General features: G+C 42.6%; 1 protein-coding gene across 2 annotated transcripts; it reads right to left on the minus strand.

Moving 5' to 3' along the window:
• Positions 1 to 393: 393 nt before the first annotated feature.
• On the minus strand, positions 394 to 23,032 carry LOC116353018 (cytochrome P450 3A27). Of its 2 annotated transcripts, XM_031811270.1 has the most exons (13): positions 22,737 to 23,032; positions 22,384 to 22,477; positions 22,003 to 22,055; positions 20,400 to 20,499; positions 20,133 to 20,246; positions 12,712 to 12,800; positions 9,275 to 9,423; positions 6,355 to 6,482; positions 5,660 to 5,738; positions 5,385 to 5,545; positions 4,911 to 5,137; positions 4,632 to 4,794; positions 398 to 1,270 (listed from the first exon to the last, which is right to left on the minus strand). In XM_031811270.1, the coding sequence occupies exons 1-13, from the start codon at positions 22,808 to 22,810 to the stop codon at positions 1,145 to 1,147; spliced, it is 1,557 nt and encodes a 518-aa protein (XP_031667130.1). In that variant the 5' UTR covers positions 22,811 to 23,032; the 3' UTR covers positions 398 to 1,144. The 2 variants fall into 2 exon arrangements, with proteins under 2 accessions (XP_031667129.1, XP_031667130.1); XM_031811269.1 differs by having other exon boundaries at positions 394 to 1,270; positions 5,385 to 5,738; positions 22,737 to 23,017.
• Between the last annotated feature and the right edge of the window lie 3,293 nt (positions 23,033 to 26,325).

Consider the following 26,325-nt stretch of genomic DNA (forward strand, 5'->3'; position numbering starts at 1 on the left):
AAGGAGGTGAACTTTGCTCTGTGTGGAGGTGAACTTTGCTCTATGTGAAGGGGGTGAATTTCGCAACCAGAGATTATCTGCACTGTTTTTATGAATGCAGAATGTACAAGAGCTGTAAAATGTGGAAAGTGGATTAATAGTTTGTAATGGGATTTGGGCTGTGTATTTACATCCAACAGCCACACAGGGGCAGTATTGGGATCTGAAAAGAGACGTGTGTGGATGACCAAGGTCGTAACACTACAATTAGGCCTAGCTGAATGAAATTATAAATACAGTATGTCTTGATAAATAACACAAATCAATCTATATTGATTGTTCTCATGTATATTTGTTTGTGTTTGTGTCTTAAGTTTTGTCTTATGAATGTTAATAAATACACAGACGACCGTGTTCATTAGTGTGATGATTTTATTGGTTTGTGATGATTAAAGTTAAAACCAAGCAGCTGCAGGGATCATCTCAACAGACAGTAAAGATTCTATTTTGGAATGACTGGACAGCAGAACACCCAGAGGAACAGAATGAGAGTACAGTTCTAGAGAACACCAGCTAGAGTTCTACATTCTAGGAAAATTCCAGCCACCAGCCAGTAGTGTGCATGATCCAGACATGACATCATGCCATGGATTACTACCCCCTGGTGTCTAACTTTAACAAGACATGTACCTCTAATGCATCCATAGTATTACTATCTCTTTTATCTGGTGGACATGGGTTTCTGAGTCTTACTCAAACCAAGCATGAGACTGAGACCAGGATTCAATCCCAGCACTTTGTCAGCTATGTGCCATTTTAAATGTAATTTCTGATTGATCTGACTGAACTGAACAGTCATTGTGAATGCAGTCTTAATATCATATTATATTAATTAAGTAGCCTATTGAATCCCAGCCTGAATATTCAGCAGCCTATAGCAGGGATAGGATAAGGACTGAATGTTCAGTAGCCGATCGACAGAAAGATAGATAGATAGAGAGGCTGTTGAACAAAAATGTTTCATGAGCTGAAATAAAAGATCCCAGAAATTTTCATTAGCGGTGTGAGAAGTATTTCTGTCTGTACTAAAGCCCTTTTGTGTGGGGGGAGAGGGGAAGAGAGAGAGAGAGAGAGGTACTCCAGGGTAGGGTGCTCCTGCATTTGGTCACGTTGTTGGACTCTTCAGAGTGGTAGCGGTGGTGTTGCTAGGGGTGTTTCTACGGGCCTCCAGCCTCAGTTTGATTGGTCGTTTGGGCATCAGCAGACCCTGGTTGTCCATCTCCAGAGGGATCTATAAAGAACGAAATAACAGAACATAACCCTGGTTGTCCATCTCCAAAAGGATCTATAGAGAATAACAGAAAATGTTAAACCAGATGCTGACCATGTTAAACAGGTGCTGACCATGTTAAACAGGTGCTGACCATGTTAAAACAGGTGCTGACCATGTTAAAACAGGTGCTGACCATGTTAAAACAGGTCCATGTTAAACCAGGTGGTGACCATGTAAAAACAGGCGGTGACCATGTTAAAACAGGTGGTGACCATGTTAAAACAGGTGGTGACCATGTTAAAACAGGTGGTGACCATGTAAAAACAGGTCCATGTTGAAACAGGTGGTGACCATGCTAAAACAGGTGGTGACCATGCTAAAATAGGTGGTGACCATGTTAAAACAGGTGGGGTCCATGTTAAAACAGGTGGTGACCATGTTAAAACAGGTGGTGACCATGTTAAAACAGGTGGTGACCATGTTAAAACAGGTCCATGTTGAAACAGGTGGTGACCATGCTAAAACAGGTGGTGACCATGCTAAAATAGGTGGTGACCATGTTAAAACAGGTGGGGTCCATGTTAAAACAGGTGGTGACCATGTTAAAACAGGTGGTGACCATGTTAAAACAGATCCATGTTAAAACAGGTGCTGACCATGTTAAAACATGTCCATGTTAAAACAGGTGGTGACCATGTTAAAACAGGTGGTGACCATGCTAAAACAAGTGGTGACCATGCTAAAACAGGTGGTGACCATGCTAAAACAGGTGGTGACCATGTTAAAACAGGTGGTGACCATGTAAAAACAGGTCCATGTTAAAACAGGTGGTGACCATGTTAAAACAGGTGGTGACCATGCTAAAACAGGTGGTGACCATGCTAAAACAGGTGGTGACCATGTTAAAACAGGTGGTGACCATGTAAAAACAGGTCCATGTTAAAACAGGTGGTGACCATGTTAAACAGGAGGAGAACATGTTAAAACAGGTGCTGACCATTTTAAAACAGGTCCATGCTAAAACAGGTGGTGACCATGCTAAAACAGGTGGTGTCCATGTTAAAACAGGTCCATGTTAAAACAGGTCCATGTTAAAACAGGTCCATGTTAAAACAGGTCCATGTAAACAGGTGGTGACCATGTAAAACAGGTCCATGTTAAAACTGGTCCATGCTAAAACAGATCCATGTAAAAACAGGTGGTGACCATGCTAAAACAGGTGGTGACCATGCTAAAACAAGTGGTGACCATGCTAAAACAGGTGGTGACCATGCTAAAACAGGTGGTGACCATGCTAAAACAGGTGGTGACCATGTTAAAACAGGTGGTGACCATGTTAAAACAGGTCCATGTTAAAACGGGTGTTGACCGAGTTAAACAGTTGGTGACCATGTTAAAACAGGTCCATGTTAAGACAGGTCCATGCTAAAACAGGCGCTGACCATGTTAAAACAGGTGCTGGCCATGTTAAAACAGGTGGTGACCATGTTAAAACAGGTGGTGACCATGTTAAAACAGGTCCATGTAAAAACAGGTGGTGACCATGTTAAAACAGGTCCATGTTAAAACAGGTGGTGACCATGTTAAAACAGGTGGTCACCATGTTAAAACAGGTGGTGACCATGTTAAAACAGGTGGTGACAATGCTAAAACTGGTGCTGACAATGTAAAACAGGTGCTGACCATGTTAAAACAGGTTCATGTTAAACCATGTGGTGACCATGTTAAAACAGGTGGTGACCATGTAAAACAGGTGGTGACCATGTTAAAACAGGTGGTGACCATGTAAAACAGGTCCATGTTAAAACAGGTCCATGTAAAAACAGGTCCATGTTAATACAGGTGGTGACCATGTTAAAACAGGTGGTGACCATGTTAAAACAGGTGGGGTCGATGTTAAAACAGGTGGTGTCCATCTTAAAACAGGTGGTGACCATGTAAAAACAGGTCCATGTTAAAACAGGTGGTGACCATGCTAAAACAGGTCCATGTTAAACCAGGTGCTGACCATGTTAAAACAGGTGTTGACCATGTTAAAACAGGTGGTGACCATGTTAAAACAGGTCCATGTTAAAACAGGTGCTGACCATATAAAACAGGTGGTGACCATGCTAAAACAGGTGGTGACCATGCTAAACAGTTGGTGACCATGTTAAAACAGGTGGTGACCATGCTAAAACAGGTCCATGTTAAAACAGGTGCTGACCATATAAAACAGGTGGTGACCATGTTAAAACTGGTGCTGACATTGTAAAACAGGTGGTGACCATGTTAAAACAGGTGCTGACCATGTTAAACCAGGTCCATGTTAAACCATGTGGTGACCATGTTAAAACAGGCGGTGACCATGTTAAAACTGGTGCTGACAATGTAAAACAGGCGGTGAGCATGTTAAAACAGGTGCTGACCATGTTAAACCAGGTCCATGTTAAACCATGTGGTGACCATGTTAAAACAGGTGGTGACCATGTTAAAAGGGGTCCATGTTAAAAACAGGCCCATGTAAAAACAGGTGGTGACCATGTTAAAAAAGGTGGTGACCATGTTAAAACAGGTTAAAACAGGCGGTGACCATGTTAAACAGGCGGTGACCATGTTAAAACAGGCGGTGACCATGTTAACACAGGCGGCGACCATGTTAAACAGGCGATGACCATGTTTAAACAGGTGGTGACCATGTTAAAACAGGTGGTGACCATGTTAAACCAGGTGCTGACCATGTTAAAAACAGGTGCTGACCATGTTAAAACAGGTCCATGTTAAAACAGGTGCTGAACATATAAAACAGGTGGCGACCATGCTAAAACAGGTCCATGTTAAAACAGGTGCTGACCATATAAAACTGGCGCTGACCATGTTAAAACAGATGCTGACCATGTTAAAACAGGTCCATGTTAAACCATGTGGTGACCATGTTAAAACAGGTGGTGGCCATGTTAAAAAGGGTCCATGGTAAAACAGGCGGTGACCATGTTAAAACAGGTGGTGACCATGTTAAAACAGGCGGTGACCATGTTAAAACAGGCGGTGACCATTTAAGGGTCCATGTTAAAACAGGTGGCGACCATGTTAAAAAGGGTCCATGTTAAAAACAGGCGGTGACCATGTTAAAAACAGGAACAGGCGCTGACCATGTTAAAACAGGTGGTGCCCATGTTAAAACAGGCGGTGACCATGTTAAAACAGGCGGCGACCATGTTAAACAGGCGGTGACCATGTTAAACAGGCGGTGACCATGTTAAACAGGCGGTGACCATGTTAAACAGGCGGTGACCATGTAAAACAGGTGGTGACCATGCTAAAACAGGTGCTGACTATGCTGAAACAGATACTGATGTTTGTTGATGTCATATTCTGTCTGCTCAGGTGAGCACCTCACCTCGGTCTCGTCGCAGATGGAGAAAGTGAAACTCTGGAGGATCTCGACCATGGCCAGTTTGATCATGATCAGGGCGAAGCGCATCCCGATACAGTTCCTGGGCCCCGCCCCAAATGGCATGTACGTGTACGGATCAATAGACTCCTTGTTCTCCTTACTAAACCTGGACAGGGGGAGGGCAGACACATTACACATAGTATTGTAGTTGATTTGTGGTTGTGTTATTGTTGTATTAAGGTTGTGTTGTGGTTGGATTGTGGTTACGGTGCAGTCCAGTACCTCTCTGGTTTGAACTCCTCAGGGTCAGACCAGATCTCTGGGTCACGATGGAGGGTCCACGTGGGAACCAGGACAATGCAGTCTTTGGGGATGACGATGCCGTTGATCTCCACCGTCTTCTTGGCGACCCTCTCCAGTCGCGGGGCGATGGGGTACAGTCTCAGAGACTCGTTCAACACACAGTCCAAATAGTCCATCTGCATCAGAGCTTCGTACTGGATTGGAGCCTGCACCGTGGTTACATACAAATCAGTACCTCACCCCATCTGACACCGGGGATACACACACAAATCACAATATCTATCACCACACATTATCTATCTCCTCCTGCAGTTTGGTCACGGTGTGGGGATTACCTTGTTGGGGAACACAGTATCTATCTCCTCCTGCAGTTTGGTCATGGTGTGGGGGTTACCTTGTTGGGCAACACAGTATCTATCTCCCCCTGAAGTTTGGTCATGGTGTGGGGGTTACCTTGTTGGGGAACACAGTATCTATCTCCCCCTGCAGTTTGGTCATGACATGGGGGTTGGTTGCCAGGTTATAGGCCAGGAAACTCATAGTACTGCTGCTGGTCTCGTAGCCGGCGAAGATGAAGATCATGGCCTGAGACAATATCTCGTGATCAGTCAGTCCTGTGGAGGGAGAGAGGGAGAGGAAAGGAGAGAGAGAGATTCCAGTTGTGTGTAACAGTAGTTCCCAGGTGTGTGTTTGTAACAATCGTTTCCAGGTGTTTGTTCGGCAGGTACCTTTAGTCTGTTCCTCTCCTGTCTTTGTGTCGCTGCCTTTCTGAGAGTCGATCATCAGCTGTAAGAAATCCACCCGATTCTGGAAGCAGAAAGACATGAGGTCAAATCTGTCCAATCACATCCAACACAAACAGATTCCACTGTATCTGAACCAATCACAACCAACACAAACAGATTCTAATGGATCTCGTCCAATCACAACCAACACAAACAGATTCTAATATGAATGTAGATATTTGGGTCCCAATAATAGTATTTTTAAATTCCAACAAGATATCGATATGGACGTTTCATATTGATGTCCATTACTAGTTACGTAGGTTTAGTTATATAATAAATAAATACAGAATATTCCAATACAAATATAAATCATATTCTTATGGATCTGGTCCAATCACAACCATCACAAACAGGTTCTTATGGATCTGGTCCAATCACAACCAACACAAACAGGTTCTTATGGATCTGGTCCAATCACAACCATCACAAACAGGTTCTTATGGATCTGGTCCAATCACAACCAACACAATCATATTCTTATGGATCTGGTCCAATCACAACCATCACAAACAGGTTCTTATGGATCTGGTCCAATCACAACCAACACAAACATATTCTTATGGATCTGGTCCAATCACAACCATCACAAACATAAACAAACAACATAATCAAATATAAATATAAAACATGTTTACAGTTGAGTTCCCAGCGTCACGTCCAGATTTGATCTTAGCCAGCGAGGCATAAAAGAAGTCTGTCACCGCAGTCGGGAAGAAAGAAAACTTCATCTTCTCCAAGATAGGACCAGTGAAGGGAAACAAAGCTGGAGAAGGAGAGGAGGGGAGGAGAAGAGGAGAGGAGGGGAGGAGGAGAGGAATGGAGGGGAGGGCGGGAGAGGAGGAGAGGAACGTTTTACAGAAAGTTTTAGTTTAGTTTATTAATTCGACCATTTTAAAAAACAAGCACACATAAGACTGGAAAAAGCCATACATGCACATGAGTAAAACCATGGAGGATAACAGACAACACATTCTGGGACTTATTTCCATTGTTAAATCATGGAGGATAACAGACAACACATTATGGGACTTATTTCCATTGTTAAATCATGGAGGATAACACACTATACAGTCTGGGACTTATTTCCCTTGTTAAATCATGGAGGATAACAGACAACACATTCTGGGACTTATTTCCATTGTTAAATCATGGAGGATAACAGACAACACATTCTGGGACTTATTTCCATTGTTAAATCATGGAGGATAACACACTATAAAGTCTGGGACTTGTTTCCATTGTGTTCCTCTTGAGACAAGATGACTAGACAAGATCCAACACGGTATGGCTGTGAAATAATCAAACAAACACAGAGAAGAAGAACATCTATCTCATCAAACACAGAGAAGAAGAACATCTATCTCATCAAAAACAGAGAAGAAGAACATCTATCTCATCAAAAACAGAGAAGAAGAACATCTATCTCATCAAAAACAGAGAAGAAGAACATCTATCTCATCATTCCAGTTACATCATAGGGGTTATTCATATGGGCACAGAGGACATTAAACATATTTTTACTTTGTTCATAAAGCTGTCCAGAGAGGACGTTGTATTTATAGTCAGAGGCAACTCATTCCATTCTGAGGCTCCAGTATACAAGAAAGTACCTTTCCCAGCATTACTCCTGAACCTGTATAAGCACACATCAGCAACACCTGATCTGGTGTGCATCCACGAGGAAAGTAGTCACTTAGATATCTGGGCCCAGGACCATAAATACTTCTGTAAACCAAACCAAGTCTAATCTGGGAAACCCTAGCCTCAACAGGCAGCCAGTTTAGTTCCTGAAAGCAGCTCCTGCCTAAGTGAGTACGTGGACTCACATTCAACACTACCCTGATCAGCTTATTCTGGGCTATCTGGAGCTTCCCCTTCATAAGTTTAGGTAAGCCCCCAAACCAGGAAGTACTAGCATAGTCAAAATGGCATTGAATGAGGGCAGTGGCTAGCACTTTCATGGAGTCCTTATCAAGCAGCTTGGACTTTCTAGCCAAAAACTTAGTCCTGGCATTCACCTTCCCTAACACCTTATTGGCCATGCTCACACCTCCCAAGCTTCCATCAAGGATACATCCCAAGTAGCTAACAGAGGTTTGAGTAGTCAGCACCTCACCACCCTAACTCCACTCTGATTTTAGAGGACCTACTCAATTTAGGTCTGGATCCAAAAATAATTGCTTCAGGTTTTCCCTAAGTACAGATATAGCTTAATATCTCAAGCATCTTTCATATCATTAATATACAATAAAAACAGCAGAGGCCCAAGCACGCTCCCCTGCGGAAAGCCACAACTAATTGGTTTTGCCTGAGACAGTGAACCATTAACCTCTACTATTTGCTCCCTTCCTGATAAATAGGACTTTACCCAGCCTAGAGGGATACTGCTTAACCCCAGTGCCTCCAGTTTGGAGATTAGGAGACAAGTGGTTAACTGTATCAAAGGCCTTCTGTAGGTCAAGCAGTATCATTCCACACAGATTTCCCTCATCAATCTCTTTCCTGATGAAGTCAGTCAAGTGAAGTAGACATGAATCAGTGTTTTTCTAAAACACGACTGAAAATCATACATTAGAACCTGTTTGGGAATGGCGTGCCGTGCCGAGCACCTCGACAACATCCTCTGAAATTGCAGAGCGCCAAATTCTAATTAAATTACTATAAATATTTAACTTTCATAAAATCACAAGTGTAATACATCAAAATAAAGCTTAACTTCTAATCCAGCCGCCGTGTCAGATTTCCAGAAGGCTTTACTGCAAAAGCAAACCATGCAATTATCTGAGGACAGCGCCCCGCATACCAACACATGAAAAACATATTTCAACCAGAGCGACACGAAAGTCAGAAATAGCGATCTAAAAAATGCCTTACCTTTGATGATCTTCTTCTGTTGGCACTCCAAAAGGTCCCAGTTACATCACAAATGGTCCTTTTGTTAGATAATGTCCTTCTTTATATCCATAAAAACATCAGTTTAGCTGGTGCGCTTCAGTCAATAATCCATCCAGTTTCCCTCCATCAAAATGCATACAAAATGAATCCCAAACTAATAAACTTTTCCAAACAAGTCAAACAACAGTGGAAGCCCTAGGAACTGCAATCAGGGAGTACTTGGGCTTATAATGATAGTACTAGCCATTGAAAATAGTGTAAGCTGAATATCTTTTTTGGGGGATGGTTTGTCCTCGGGGCTTTGCCTGCCATATCATTTAACAGTTTTAGAAACTTTAGAGTGTTTTCTAAATCTAAATCTACCAATTATATGCATATCCTACCTTCTGGGCCTGAGTATCAGGCAGTTTACTTTGGGCACGCTTCTCATCCGGAGGAGACAATACTGCCCCCTTTCCCAAACAGGTTTAACATATTCATACATTTGCTCATGTACAATTCTCTCCACGATTTTGATGTTGCATAGAGGATAGATACAGGCCTATAATTCCCAGGGTCAGACTTTATACCCTTCTTATACAGAGCTATACAAATTTATCGGATTAAAAAGTAAACTTTGCGTCCGTGTGTGTCTGCGCATGCGTGTGTGTGTGGTCTCACCGGCTAGGAGGAACAGTGGGTTGAACAGGTCGAACTTGAGCATCTTCTTGACGTTGGAGACAAAGGGGTCTGAAGGGTTGTTCAGAGAGTCAATGTCCACACTGAAAGCTGTGCTGGTGACCACGTCCATACTGTAGGGCCCAAAGAACCTGCAACACAACCACAACTACTGACCACCAACCACACAACTACTGACCACACAACTACTGACCACACAACCACTGACCACACAACTACTGACCACACAACTACTGAAAACAATGTCCACACTGAAAGCCACGTCAATACTGTAGGGCCCAAAGAACCTGTAACACAACCACAATTACACAACTACTGATCACACAACTTACTGACCACACAACTACTGACCACCCAACTACTGATCACACCTACTGACCACCCAACTACTGACCACAACAACACAACTACTGACCACAACCACACAACTACTGACCACCCAACTACTGACCACAACAACACAACTACTGACCACAACCACACAACTACTGACCACCCAACTACTGACCACAACTACTGATCACAACCACACAACTACTGACCACAACCACACAACTACAGACCACACAACTATTGACCACAACCACACAGTTACTGAGCACAACTACTGACCACTCAACTATTGACCACAACTACTGACCACAACCACACAACTCCTGACCGCAATCACACAATTACTGACCACACAACTACTGACCACACAACTACTGACCACAATCACACAGTTACTGACCACAACCACACAACTACTGACCACAATCACACAACTACTGACCACACAACTACTGACCACAACCACACAACTACTGACCACAACCACACAACTATTGACCACAACCACACAGTTACTGACCACACAACTACTGACCACAACCACACAACTGTTGACCACAACCACACAATTATTGACCACAACCACACAGTTACTGACCACAACTACCAACCACAACTACTAACCACAAAACTACTGACCACACAACTACATTGGCAAGACAAAGTATGTGAACCCTTTGGAATTACCTGGATTTCTGCATAAATTAGTTATAACATTTTATCTGATCTTCATCTAAGTCACAACAATAGACAAACACAGTCTTCTTAAATGAATAACACAAATTATTGTATTTTTCTTGTCTATTTTCAATACATTATTTAAACATTCACAGTGTAGTTTGGAAAAAGTATGTGAACCCCCCTAGGCTAATGTCTTCTCCAAAAACAAATTGGAGTCAGGAGTCAGCTAACCTGGAATCCAATCAATGAGACGAGATTGGAGATGTTGGTTAGAGCTGCCCTGCCTTATAAAAAACACACAAAATGTGAGTTTGCCATTCACAAGAAGCATTGTCTTATGTGAACCATGCCTCGAACAAAATAAATCTCAGAAGACCTAAGATTAAGACTACTGACTTGCATAAAGCTGGAATGGGTTACAAAAGTATCTCTAAAAGCCTTGATGTTCATCAGTCCACAGTAAGACAAATTGTCTATAAATGGAGAATGTTCAGCACTGTTGCTACTCTCCCTAGGAGTGGCCGTCCTGCAAAGATGACTGCAAGAGCACAGTGCAGAATGCTCAATGAGGTTAAGAAGAATCCTAGAGTGTCAGCTAAAGACTTACAGAAACCTCTTGAACATGCTGACATCTCTGTGGACGAGTCTACGATATGTAAAACAATAAACAAGAATGGTGTTCATGGGAGGACACCACAGAAGAAGATATATATACATATATATACATATAGAACCACCACAGAAGAAGATATATATACATATATATACATATAGAACCACCACAGAAGAAGATATATATACATATATATACATATAGAACCACCACAGAAGAAGATATATATACATATATATACATATAGAACCACCACAGAAGAAGATATATATACATATATATACATATAGAACCACCACAGAAGAAGCCACTGCTTTCCAAAAAACCAACATTTCAGAACATCTGAAGTTCGCAGAAGTGCACCTGGATGTTCCACAGCGCTACCGGCAAAATATTTTGTGGACAGAAAAGTTTAGTTGATTGGAAGGAACACACAACACTATGTGTGGAGGAAAAAAAGGCACAGCACACCAACATAAAAACCTCTTTCCAACTGTAAAGTCTGGTGGAGCATCATGGTTTGGGGCCGCTTTGATGCCTCAGGGCCGCTTTGATGCCTCAGGGCCGCTTTGATGCCTCAGGGCCGCTTTGATGCCTCAGGGCCGCTTTGATGCCTCAGGGCCGCTTTGATGCCTCAGGGCCGCTTTGATGCCTCGGGGCCGCCGCTTTGATGCCTCGGGGCCGCCGCTTTGATGCCTCAGGGCCGCTTTGATGCCTCAGGGCCGCTTTGATGCCTCGGGGCCGCCGCTTTGATGCCTCAGGGCCGCTTTGATGCCTCGGGGCCGCCGCTTTGATGCCTCGGGGCCGCCGCTTTGATGCCTCGGGGCCGCCGCTTTGATGCCTCAGGGCCGCTTTGATGCCTCGGGGCCGCCGCTTTGATGCCTCAGGGCCGCTTTGATGCCTCAGGGCCGCTTTGATGCCTCAGGGCCGCTTTGATGCCTCAGGGCCGCTTTGATGCCTCGGGGCCGCCGCTTTGATGCCTCAGGGCCGCTTTGATGCCTCAGGGCCGCTTTGATGCCTCAGGGCCGCTTTGATGCCTCAGGGCCGCCGCTTTGATGCCTCAGGGCCGCCGCTTTGATGCCTCAGGGGGGCCGCTTTGATGCCTCAGGGGGGCCGCTTTGATGCCTCGGGGCCGCTTTGATGCCTCGGGGCCGCTTTGATGCCTCAGGGCCGCTTTGATGCCTCAGGGCCGCTTTGATGCCTCGGGGCCGCTTTGATGCCTCGGGGCCGCTTTGATGCCTCGGGGCCGCTTTGATGCCTCGGGGCCGCTTTGATGCCTCGGGGCCGCTTTGATGCCTCGGGGCCGCTTTGATGCCTCGGGGCCGCTTTGATGCCTCGGGGCCGCTTTGATGCCTCGGGGCCGCTTTGATGCCTCGGGGCCGCTTTGATGCCTCGGGGCCGCTTTGATGCCTCAGGTGCGCTTTGATGCCTCAGGGCCGCTTTGATGCCTCAGGGCCTGGACAGCTTGCTGTCATCAACGGAAAAATGTATTCCCAAGTTTATCAAGACATTTTGCAGGAGAATGGAAGGCTATCTGTCCGCCAATTGAAGGTCAACAGAAGTTGGGTGATGCAACAGGACAACGACCCAAAACACAGAAGTAAATTAACAACAGAATTGTCATGACTTAGATGAAGATCAGATCAAATTCGATGACCATTTATGCAGAAATACAGGTAATTCCAAAGAGTTCACATACTTTTTCTTGACACTGTATGTATGTGTATTACAATTAAGACTCAGAGGTGTAAGGTGAAAAGTCAGAGGTAAGAGGTTCGAGGTCAGGACTCACTCCTTCAGTTCAATGGTCTGGTCTTTATCTGCCTGCTTCTTCATTCCGCTCAGCAGGTTAGAAGAGTGCTGCTTCATGATAGCAAACATCTACAGAGAGAGAGAGAGAGAGAGAGAGGTAGAGAGGTAGAGAGAGAGGTAGAGAGAGAGGTAGAGAGAGAGAGAGGTAGAGATAGAGAGTGAGAGATAGAGAGGTAGAGAGAGAGGTAAAGAGGTAGAGAGAGAGAGAGGTGATTAGGGTTGAATATCCATAACACGGTTACCTAGATTAACGCACAAAACCACTCCCTTTTCCAGGGATAAATAACTAAGAGAAATCAGTCAATTACGTTCCTTAGCGCTTGGATTCCCATTCAGGAAAAGATAGACTAGAATAGCTTGCTGGACAGAGAGAGAGAGAGAGAGAGACAGAGAGAGAGGTAGAGAGACAGAGAGAGAGGTAGAGAGAGAGAGAGAGAAAGAGAGAGAGAGGCAGAGACAGAGAGAGAGGGAGACAGAGAGAGAGAGAGAGGCAGAGAGAGAGAGAGAGGCAGAGAGAGAGAGAGAAAGAGAAAAGAGAGAGAAAGAGAAAAGAGAGAGAGAGAGGCAGAGAGAGAGAGAGAAAAGAGAGAGAGAGAGGCAGAAAGAGAGAGAGAGAGAGAGAGAGAGAGAGAGAGAGAGAGAGAGAGAGAGAGAGAGAGAGTAGCAGTTATTAATTCAGACCCATAACCATTCAGATGGTGGTAGACTATAGCAGTTATTAATTCAGACCCATAACCATTCAGATGGGGGTAGACTATAGCAGTTATTAATTCAGCCCCATAACCATTCAGATGGGGGTAGACTATAGCAGTTAATAATTCAGACCCATAACCATTCAGATGGGGGTAGACTATAGCAGTTATTAATTCAGCCCCATAACCATTCAGATGGGGGTAGACTATAGCAGTTATTAATTCAGACCCATAACCATTCAGATGGTGGTAGACTATAGCAGTTATTAATTCAGACCCATAACCATTCAGATGGTGGTAGACTATAGCAGTATTAATTCAGACCCATAACCATTCAGAGGGTGGTAGACTATAGCAGTTATTAATTCAGACCCATAACCATTCAGATGGTGGTAGACTATAGCAGTTATTAATTCAGATCCATAACCATTCAGACCCATAACCATTCAGATGGGGGTAGACTATAGCAGTTATTAATTCAGACCCATAACCATTCAGATGGTGGTAGACTATAGCAGTTATTAATTCAGACCCATAACCATTCAGATGGTGGTAGACTATAACAGTTATTAATTCAGACCCATAACCATTCAGATGGGGGTAGATTATAGCAGCTATTAATTCAGACCCATAACCATTCAGATGGGGGTAGACTATAGCAGTTATTAATTCAGACCCATAACCATTCAGATGGGGGTAGACTATAGCAGTTATTAATTCAGACCCATAACCATTCAGATGGGGGTAGACTATAGCAGTTATTAATTCAGACCCATAACCATTCAGACCCATAACCATTCAGATGGGGGTAGACTATAGCAGTTATTAATTCAGACCCATAACCATTCAGATGGGGGTAGACTATAGCAGTATTAATTCAGACCCATAAACATTCAGACCCATAACCATTCAGATGGTGGTAGACTATAGCAGTTATTAATTCAGACCCATAACCATTCAGATGGTGGTAGATTATAGCAGTTATTAATTCAGACCCATAACCATTCAGATGGTGGTAGACTATAGCAGTTATTAATTCAGACCCATAACCATTCAGATGGGGGTAGACTATAGCAGTATTAATTCAGACCCATAACCATTCAGATGGTGGTAGATTATAGCAGTTATTAATTCAGCCCCATAACCATTCAGATGGTGGTAGACTATAGCAGTTATTAATTCAGACCCATAACCATTCAGACCCATAACCATTCAGATGTGGGTAGACTATAGCAGTTATTAATTCAGCCCCATAACCATTCAGATGGGGGTAGACTATAGCAGTTATTAATTCAGACCCATAACCATTCAGATGGTTGTAGACTATAGCAGTTATTAATTCAGACCCATAACCATTCAGATGGGGGTAGACTATAGCAGTTATTAATTCAGACCCATAACCATTCAGATGGTGGTAGACTATAGCAGTAATTAATTCAGACCCATAACCATTCAGACGGCAGTAGACTATAGCAGTTATTAATTCAGACCCATAACCATTCAGATGGGGGTGGACTATAGCAGTTATTAATTCAGACCCATAACCATTCAGATGGGGGTAGACTATAGCAGTTATTAATTCAGACCCATAACCATTCAGATGGCAGTAGACTATAGCAGTTATTAATTCAGACCCATAACCATTCAGATGGGGGTAGACTATAGCAGTTATTAATTCAGACCCATAACCTAACCATTCAGACCCATAACCATTCAGATGGCGGTAGACTATAGCAGTTATTAATTCAGACCCATAACCATTCAGATGGGGGTAGACTATAGCAGTTATTAATTCAGACCCATAACCATTCAGATGGTGGTAGACTATAGCAGTTATTAATTCAGACCCATAACCATTCAGATGGGGGTAGACTATAACAGTTATTAATTCAGACCCATAACCATTCAGATGGTGGTAGACTATAGCAGTTATTAATTCAGACCCATAACCATTCAGATGGGGGTAGACTATAACAGTTATTAATTCAGACCCATAACCATTCAGATGGTGGTAGACTATAGCAGTTATTAATTCAGACCCATAACCGTTCAGATGGGGGTAGACTATAGCAGTTATTAATTCAGACCCATAACCATTCAGATGGGGGTAGACTATAGCAGCTATTAATTCAGACCCATAACCATTCAGATGGGGGTAGACTATAGCAGTTATTAATTCAGACCCATAACCATTCAGATGGTGGTAGACTATAGCAGTTATTAATTCAGACCCATAACCATTCAGATGGGGGTAGACTATAGCAGTTATTAATTCAGACCCATAACCATTCAGATGGGGGTAGACTATAGCAGTTATTAATTCAGACCCATAACCATTCAGATGGGGGTAGACTATAGCAGTTATTAATTCAGCCCCATAACCATTCAGATGGTGGTAGACTATAGCAGTTATTAATTCAGACCCATAACCATTCAGATGGGGGTAGACTATAGCAGTTATTAATTCAGACCCATAACCATTCAGATGGGGGTAGACTATAGCAGTTATTAATTCAGACCCATAACCATTCAGATGGGGGTAGACTATAGCAGTTATTAATTCAGCCCCATAACCATTCAGATGGTGGTAGACTATAGCAGTTATTAATTCAGCCCCATAACCATTCAGATGGGGGTAGACTATAGCAGTTATTAATTCAGACCCATAACCATTCAGATGGTGGTAGACTATAGCAGTTATTAATTCAGACCCATAACCATTCAGACCCATAACCATTCAGATGGTGGTAGACTATAGCAGTTATTAATTCAGATCCATAACCATTCAGACCCATAACCATTCAGATGGGGGTAGACTATAGCAGTTATTAATTCAGACCCATAACCATTCAGATGGGGGTAGACTATAGCAGTTATTAATTCAGACCCATAACCATTCAGATGGGGGTAGACTATAGCAGTTATTAATTCAGACCCATAACCATTCAGATGGTGGTAGACTATAGCAGTTATTAATTCAGACCCATAACCATTCAGATGGTGGTAGACTATAACAGTTATTAATTCAGACCCATAACCATTCAGATGGGGGTAGACTATAGCAGCTATTAATTCAGACCCATAACCATTCAGATGGGGGTAGACTATAGCAGTTATTATTTCAGACCCATAACCATTCAGATGGGGGTAGACTATAGCAGTTATTAATTCAGACCCATAACCATTCAGATGGGGGTAGACTATAGCAGTTATTAATTCAGCCCCATAACCATTCAGATGGGGGTAGACTATAGCAGTTATTAATTCAGACCCATAACCATTCAGACCCATAACCATTCAGATGGGGGTAGACTATAGCAGTTATTAATTCAGACCCATAACCATTCAGATGGTGGTAGATTATAGCAGTTATTAATTCAGACCCATAACCATTCAGATGGTGGTAGACTATAGCAGTTATTAATTCAGACCCATAACCATTGAGATGGGGGTAGACTATAGCAGTATTAATTCAGACCCATACCCATTCAGATGGTGGTAGATTATAGCAGTTATTAATTCAGCCCCATAACCATTCAGATGGTGGTAGACTATAGCAGTTATTAATTCAGACCCATAACCATTCAGACCCATAACCATTCAGATGGGGGTAGACTATAGCAGTTATTAATTCAGCCCCATAACCATTCAGATGGGGGTAGACTATAGCAGTTATTAATTCAGACCCATAACCATTCAGATGGTTGTAGACTATAGCAGTTATTAATTCAGACCCATAACCATTCAGATGGGGGTAGACTATAGCAGTTATTAATTCAGACCCATAACCATTCAGATGGTGGTAGACTATAGCAGTAATTAATTCAGACCCATAACCATTCAGACGGCAGTAGACTATAGCAGTTATTAATTCAGACCCATAACCATTCAGATGGGGGTGGACTATAGCAGTTATTAATTCAGACCCATAACCATTCAGATGGGGGTAGACTATAGCAGTTATTAATTCAGACCCATAACCATTCAGATGGCAGTAGACTATAGCAGTTATTAATTCAGACCCATAACCATTCAGATGGGGGTAGACTATAGCAGTTATTAATTCAGACCCATAACCTAACCATTCAGACCCATAACCATTCAGATGGCGGTAGACTATAGCAGTTATTAATTCAGACCCATAACCATTCAGATGGGGGTAGACTATAACAGTTATTCATTCAGACCCATAACCATTCAGACCCATAACCATTCAGATGGGGGTAGACTATAGCAGTTATTAATTCAGACCCATAACCATTCAGATGGGGGTAGACTATAGCAGTTATTAATTCAGACCCATAACCATTCAGATGGGGGTAGACTATAGCAGTTATTAATTCAGACCCATAACCATTCAGATGGTGGTAGACTATAGCAGTATTAATTCAGACCCATAACCATTCAGATGGTGGTAGACTATAGCAGTTATTAATTCAGACCCATAACCATTCAGATGGTGGTAGACTATAGCAGTTATTAATTCAGACCCATAACCATTCAGATGGTGGTAGACTATAGCAGTATTAATTCAGACCCATAACCATTCAGATGGTGGTAGGCTATAGCAGTTATTAATTCAGACCCATAACCATTCAGATGGTGGTAGACTAAGGCAGTTATTATTTCAGACCCATAACCATTTAGATGGGGGTAGACTATAGCAGTATTAATTCAGACCCATAACCATTCAGATGGTGGTAGACTATAGCAGTTATTAATTCAGACCCATAACCATTCAGATGGGGGTAGACTATAGCAGTTATTAATTCAGACCTTTAACCATTCAGATGGTGGTAGACTATAGCAGTTATTCATTGAGACCCATAACCATTAAATCTTTGTGAAGAGAAGTGAAAGCCATCAGCATGTAATTCTAGTCCTATATGAAGATCTGGGTCCTGAGTGATGCAGCGGTCAATAGCCCTGCAGAGCGACAATACAGCCTGGTGTTCGATCCCAGGCTGTGTCACAACCGACCGGGAACCCCATAGGATGGCACACAATTGTCCCAGCACCGTCCGGGACCTTGTCTTATCGTGCTCTAGCGACTCCTTGTGACAGGGCCGGGCGCCTGCAAGCTGACTCGGGTTGTCAGTCGAACGGTGTTTCACATTAGTGCAGCTGACAACTGGGTCAAGCAGGAAGTATGTGGTCATGTCTTTCACATTAGTGCAGCTGACAACTGGGTCAAGCCAGAAGTAGGTGGTCATGTCTTTCACATTAGTGCTGCTGACAACTGGGTCAAGCCAGAAGTAGGTGGTCATGTCTTTCACATTAGTGCTGCTGACAACTGGGTCAAGCCAGAAGTAGGTGGTCATGTCTTTCACATTAGTGCTGCTGACAACTGGGTCAAGCCAGAAGTAGGTGGTCATGTCTTTCACATTAGTGCTGCTGACAACTGGGTCAAGCCAGAAGTAGGTGGTCATGTCTTTCACATTAGTGCTGCTGACAACTGGGTCAAGCCAGAAGTAGGTGGTCATGTCTTTCACATTAGTGCTGCTGACAACTGGGTCAAGCCAGAAGTAGGTGGTCATGTCTTTCACATTAGTGCTGCTGACAACTGGGTCAAGCCAGAAGTAGGTGGTCATGTCTTTCACATTAGTGCTGCTGACAACTGGGTCAAGCCAGAAGTAGGTGGTCATGTCTTTCACATTAGTGCTGCTGACAACTGGGTCAAGCCAGAAGTAGGTGGTCATGTCTTTCACATTAGTGCTGCTGACAACTGGGTCAAGCAGGAAGTAGGTGGTCATGTCTTTCACATTAGTGCTGCAGACAACTGGGTCAAGCAGGAAGTAGGTGGTCATGTCTTTCACATTAGTGCTGCTGACAACTGGGTCAAGCAGATAGTAGGTGGTCATGTCTTTCACATTAGTGCTGCTGACAACTGGGTCAAGCAGGAAGTAGGTGGTCAAAAGGGTGATGTTTCAGAGGACGCATAACTCCATCTTTGAGTAATAATGTAAATAAGGTATCTAAAATAAGTTTATAAAGAGTTTATAACAAGCTATGATGAGTTTATAAAGAGTTTATAACAAGCTATAATGAGTTTATAAAGAGTTTATAACAAGCTATAATGAGTTTATAACAAGCTATAGTGAGTTTATAACAAGCTATAATGAGTTTATAGAGTTTATAACAAGCTATATTGAGTTTATAAAGAGTTTATAACAAGCTATAATGAGTTTATAGCGTTTATAACAAGCTATAATGAGTTTATAGAGTTATAACAAGCTATAATGAGTTTATAAAGAGTTTATAACAAGCTATAATGAGTTTATAACAAGCTATAATGAGTTTATAAAGAGTTTATAACAAGCTATAATGAGTTTTTAACAAGCTATAATGAGTTTATAACAAGCTATAATGAGTTTATAGAGTTTATAACAAGCTATATTGAGTTTATAAAGAGTTTATAACAAGCTATAATGAGTTTATAACAAGCTATAATGAGTTTATAGAGTTTATAACAAGCTATATTGAGTTTATAAAGAGTTTATAACAAGCTATAATGAGTTTATAGTGTTTATAACAAGCTATAATGAGTTTATAGAGTTTATAACAAGCTATATTGAGTTTATAAAGAGGTTATAACAAGCTATAATGAGTTAAGAGTTTATAACAAGCTATAATGAGTTTTTAACAAGCTATAAAGCGTTTATAACAAGTTGATAAACATAGAAAGGGAGAGATGGAGGGATGGTTCTACCTCTTTCAGTCGTCCAGAGGTAAAGGAAGGTGAGAGGACACTGCGGATCCGTCTCCATGTATCGTCCTCGGCAACGGACACCGCGTCAAACAGCTCCCCATTCAGATGGAAGTTCTAGAACATGGAGAACAGTTGTATTAATTATCAAACAGCTCCCCGTTCAGAATTTGTTTCTGAAACACAAATAATGTATTAATAATATCAGTCATAATGTTAGGATAATTATTATTCCGATTATTATTAGGTGTGTGTGTGTGTGTGTCTCACTCTGCGGTTGGTGAAGATGTTGTAACACTCTTTAATCAGGACGGTCTTGATCATGCTTTTGTCCATGATACACAGAACAGGCTGCCTCCCATCATAGATCCTTCACAGAGGAGAAACACACCTGGCTTTAACCACTATATATACACCTACATGGTACAGACTGCCTCCCATCATAGAGCCTTCACAGAGGAGAAACAAACCTGGCTTTAACCACTATATACACACCTACATTGTACAGACTGCCTCCGATCATAGATCCTTCACAGAGGAGAAACACACCTGGCTTTAACCACTATATATACACCTACATGGTAGAGACTGCCTCCCATCATAGATCCTTCACAGAGGAGAAACACACCTGGCTTTAACCACTATATACACACCTACATGGTACAGGCTGCCTCCCATCATAGATCCTTCACAGAGGAGAAACACACCTGGCTTTAACCACTATATATACACCTACATGGTACAGACTGCCTCCCATCATAGAGCCTTCACAGAGGAGAAACAAACCTGGCTTTAACCACTATATGCACACCTACATTGTACAGACTGCCTCCGATCATAGATCCTTCACAGAGGAGAAACACACCTGGCTTTAACCACTATATACACACCTACATGGTACAGACTGCCTCCCACCATAGATCCTTCACAGAGGAGAAACACACCTGGCTTTAACCACTATATATACACCTACATGGTACAGACTGCCTCCCTTCATAGATCCTTCACAGAGGAGAAACACACCTGGCTTTAACCACTATATATACACACCTACATGGTACAGACTGCCTCCCATCATAGATCCTTCACAGAGGAGAAACACACCTGGCTTTAACCACTATATATACACACCTACATGGTACAGACTGCCTCCCATCATAGATCCTTCACAGAGGAGAAACACACCTGGCTTTAACCACTATATATATATACACACCTACATCACAGAGGAGAAACATTACATGTAAAGAAGATAGATTTTTTTTAAACGGTAACTGTAAACTATTAACAGCAAAATATATTATAATCAGATTACAGATATTTTAGAAAAACTAGATGATAACTTTGAGGATTACTTTAATTTCAGAAACAGATGTTTGTGAGAAGAAAAAAATATCATTGACACTTCTCTGTTTTCTCAATGACATTCAAACCAGCATTGAAAAGAGGCGCAAGTTTAAATTTGTTGAATCATATTATTATATATATATTAGTGTTGGGTTCTGATTTCTTGACCCTATGAAATATACATGTTCCAGTCACTGATGGAAATTAGGGGAAATTATAATGTTTCTGTTCCTGTTTCGTCAGGATATGTTATCGTTATCAGGGATCCTATTGGAGGAGAAGAGACACAGTCTGGTTCCAGTCACCATGACAACCGTGATTACGTTACTGAGTTTGGGGTAATGTTGGACAGGTAAAACTAGTAACTGAACGTAATCAGATTACGGTACTGTGTTTGGGGTAATGTTGGACAGGTAAAACTAGTAACTGAATGAATTGAAAGGAGGTGATGAAGGTGATGAATTGAAAGGAAAGAGCATAGTATAGTTGTGAGTCATCCTAGTACGGTACAGCCGACTGAACTCACCCCCAGATTCTCCCGTACTTCTGAAAGCACTCTGTGTCAAAGTTAGTGAAGCCCTGCAGAGAGAGAGATAGAAAAAGAGAAAACAGCTGATTCATGCCTGGGCATGCCCTAGGAGGTCATGTAGGTGTGTCCTACACCTGAACAGAGAACACAACTGAAACAGGTGAGAGTTGAGGAGGGTTTGTTATTTTCTATGGTCCCCCAGGGTCAAGGAACACAACTTCTAGACTGATCAAGTCTCATATTTCCTTGTATTTATCTATTGTTAAAACAACCGGCTAGTCCTCTTTTTCCTTCTCAATGTATTGTTTTACATGGGAGAACAATTACACTGTTGTTTAAACTATGAGAGAGAGATGTTTATTCTGAATGGGTACTAACCTTTTTATACTCCAACATTGTGCCAAAGTAAGGTAGGGGTTTGGGACCAGGGATACCCATCTTAGTGAATACACCATAGGGCCAGTACCCGTACCTGTACACACACGCGCGCGCGCACACACACACACATATATATATATACACACACACACACACACACACAAGCACACGCACAGACACACGCACACACACACACACGTTAACTATCAGTATGTTCTAGAGAACTATACAATATATATATCTTATCTTGCATTGCTGGAAAATGACCCCTAACTAAGCATTTCACTGTTAGTCTACACCGTTTAACTACGATAAATGTGACAAATAACATTTGATTTGATGTAAGTCCTTACACTACAATGAGGGTGATGAGGAGGGCCAGGAGGGTCCAGGTCTCAGCGGAGAAGTATGGCAGAAAACTCATCATCTTTCCTCTGGTTCGGCTCCCTGCTGCTTCTGAAAACAAAGGCTCCGTTTTCTCTCAGGTTCGTTGGAGTTCACTTCTCGTTTTGAGTTGTTTTTTCTGTTCAGGTTCTAGTGTGGTTCTTCTGCGAAGCGGCCGATCTCGACTACCGACCGTTGCTCTTCTCCGTTCTCTGTTTGAGACCGTGCAGGTTGGAAGTGACTCTTTTACCCCGTGTGATGTGTGATGTTAGCTAGAATAATAATGAGCCACAATGGAATTTGCGGTTCGACTTCAAAATAAGAGTCCAATATTGAAACGGATGCAAACAGATACAAATCATGTAATAATGCCGTATTTGGATTAGATGCTGAACAGGGTTTGAATGTTGTTATATGAATTCAACTAAAGACAGTAAGTAGTTCATTTGACACACAACAAATAGGTGAAGTCCCACTGTGGCTGTATTAGAATTGCATTGAAACAGACTTCTATTGCACTGTACAGCGTTACCTCTGGATCTTGGGTCCATGAAATGTGAAGAGTTTAAACAAATATTAGCGTCTTAGCTCTTATTACAGGACTTTAACTGTGGAAATCACCTCACAATTCCATAAGTTCATAAAAAATAAAAAAAACTAGGCAAGTCAGTTAAGAACAAATTCTTATTTACAATGACGGTCTACCCCGGCCAAACCCAGATGATGCTGGGTCAATTGTGCGCCGCCCTATGAGACTCCCAATCACATTCGGATGTGATACAGCCTGCATTCGTTTCAGGGACTGTAGTGACACAAATATTATCATCGTAGCTCTTATTGCGGGACTAACTGTGGGAAATCACCTCACAATTCAGACCGCTGTGCCACTCAGGAGCCCTGTACATTGCAATATGAATGTTCAACAGGCTGAATTGTGAGGTGATTTCCCACAGTTAAAGTCCTGCCAAAATGTGTGTAAACTCTTTAGAATTGTAATCTGTGGGTGTCAATGAGTAGGCTGGTACCTCATGTCATGAACCCAAGACCCATAAGGCTGGTACCCCATGTCATGAACCCAGGATCCATAAGGCTGTACATTGACGTTACGTTGCAGTCCAAAAAACTATACATACACAGTGCCATTTTAGCATATTTTATTTGGTGTCAAATGAACTAATTATTATTTTTTTGTTGAATTTATATAACAATATTCCAACCTTGTTTTCAAATGATCTCGTCCAAATGATGTACCATAATTCCATTTGTATCCGTTTGCATCAGATTCAGGGGAAAATTTTATTTTGAAACCCGAACCGCCGATTCTACTATTGTTGCTCAGGCAAATGTTGTTCACGACACACACACACGCAATAAAGAGATTAGAGGGAGACTGTGTGAGAGGTGAATGCGAAGCAGGGATATTTATTCTCCCTTTTGTACTTTAACTGTTTGCACATCATTACAACACTGTGTGTGTAGACATAATATGACATTAGAAATCTGGATGTGGAAAAGTGTTCATCTGGATATTTACTTTTAACAAGCTAACTCACTTTCTCGTTACATTAGGAGACTCGCATGCCTGCGCACGCACACACACACGTTATCGCCGCCTGACCCGACACAGTCACTCAGCTGTAATCATCAGTCCTGGTGCCGTGCCAACAGTAACAACACAGCATTTTCCATACACACAGATTGAACAACGAGCCAGATGTTTCACCTGAATCATCCGGTTGGTATTTCCGTCGCCAAATATGGTGATGAGAGGAAGTCCAGTGGGAGAAGACGGAGCAAGATTCTCATTGACGAAACATAATATCTCAGTCGGTTTTCTGTTTCCCAAACTAGAATCTGTTGTCGACTTTAGCCTTTGCTAAAAGTTACAAAAAAATATATGGCGTTGTTTAGGATGAGTGCAAGGGCGAATTGAGTCAATGCACACATTAACCTCACAGAGTAGGTGTTCCCTAACGGAAATCAAATCAAATCAAATTGTATTAGTCACATGCGCCGAATACAACAGGTGTAGACCTTATATTGAAATGCTGAATACAACAGGTGTAGACCTTATATTGAAATGCTGAATACAACAGGTGTAGACCTTGAAATGCCTACTTATAAGGCCCTAACCAACAATGCAGTTTAAAAAAATACAATAGTGAGACTATATACAGGCGGGTACCGATACAGAGTCAATGTGCACCGGTTATTTGAGGTGGTATGTACATGTAGATAGAGTTATTAAAGTAACTATACATACATGACCACAGAGAGTAGCAGCGGTGTAAAGAGGGGTGAGGGGGGGCACTGCAAATAGTCTGGGTAGCCAGTTGACTAGATGCTCAGGAGTCTTATGGCTTAGGGGTAGAAGCTGTTTAGAAGCCTCTTGGACCTAGACTTGGCGCTCCGGTACCACTTGCCGTGCGGTAGCAGAGAGAACAGTCTATGACTAGGGTGGCTGGAGTCTTAAACAATTTTTAAGGCCTTCCTCTGACACCGCCTGGTATAGAGGTCCTGGATGGCAGGAAGCTTGGTCCCAGTGATGTACTGGGACATTCGCACTACCCTCTGTAGTGCCTTGCGGTCAGAGGCTGAGCAGTTGCCATAAAAGGCAGTGATGCAACCAGTCAGGATGCTCTCGAGGGTGCAGCTGTAAAACCTTTTGAGGATCTGAGGACCCATGCCAAATCTTTTCAGTGTCCTGAGGGGGAATAGGTTTTGTTGTGCCCCCTTCACAACTGTCTTGGTGTGCTTGGACCATGTTAGTTTGTTGATGATGTGGACACCAAGGAATTTGAAGCTCTCAACGTGCTCCACTGCAGCCCCGGCAATGAGAATGGAGGCCTGCTCCGTCCTCCTTTTCCTGTAGTCCACAATTACCTCCTTTGTCTTGATCACGCTGAGGGAGAGGTTGTTGTCCTGGCACCACACGCCCAGGTCTCTGACCTCCTCCCTATAGGCTGTCTCGTCGTTGATCAGGCCTGCCACTGTTGTCATCAGCAAATGTAATGATGGTGTTGGAGTCATACCTGGCCGTGCAGTCTTGAGTGAACAGGGAGTACAGGAGGGGACTGAACACGCAACCCTGAGGGGCCCCAGTGTTGAGGATCAGCATGGTGCATGTGTTGTTACCTACCCTTACCACCAAGGGGTGGCTCATCCGGAAGTCCTGGATCCAGTTGCAGAGGGAGGTATTTAGTCCCAGGGTCCTGAGCTTATTGATGAGCTTTGAGGGCACTATAGTGTTGAACCCTGAGTTCTTTTTGTCCAGGTGGGAAAGGGCGAGTGCAATGGAATTTGCATCATCTGTTGAACTGTTGGGGCGGTATGCGAATTGGAGTGGGTCTAGGGTTTCTGGGATGATGGTGTTGAGGTAAGCCATGACCAGCCTTTTTAAGCAGACGTCTGTGCTGTGGGTCAGTGTTTGTTTAGGCAGGTTACCCTACTGTTCTTGGGCACAGGGATTACGTTGGTCTGCTTAAACATATTGGTATTACAGACTCGGACAGGGAGAGGTTGAAAATGTCAGTGAAGACACTTGCCAGTTGGTCAGCG

The sequence above is a fragment of the Oncorhynchus kisutch genome, unplaced genomic scaffold (assembly GCF_002021735.2).
Source record: "Oncorhynchus kisutch isolate 150728-3 unplaced genomic scaffold, Okis_V2 Okis01b-Okis20b_hom, whole genome shotgun sequence".
Lineage (NCBI taxonomy): Eukaryota > Metazoa > Chordata > Actinopteri > Salmoniformes > Salmonidae > Oncorhynchus > Oncorhynchus kisutch.

Bases quoted from the DNA above. Each gene is read 5' to 3' on its own strand.
- LOC116353018 (XM_031811269.1), bottom strand. From the start codon at position 22,810: ATGATGAGTTTTCTGCCATACTTCTCCGCTGAGACCTGGACCCTCCTG. The intron at 20,500-22,002 runs GTGAGTTCAGTC...TCCTCTGTGAAG, and splicing joins AAGTACGGGAGAATCTGGGG to GATCTATGATGGGAGGCAGC. The intron at 5,739-6,354 runs GTAAACATGTTT...TTCTGCTTCCAG, and splicing joins GTGACGCTGGGAACTCAACT to AATCGGGTGGATTTCTTACA.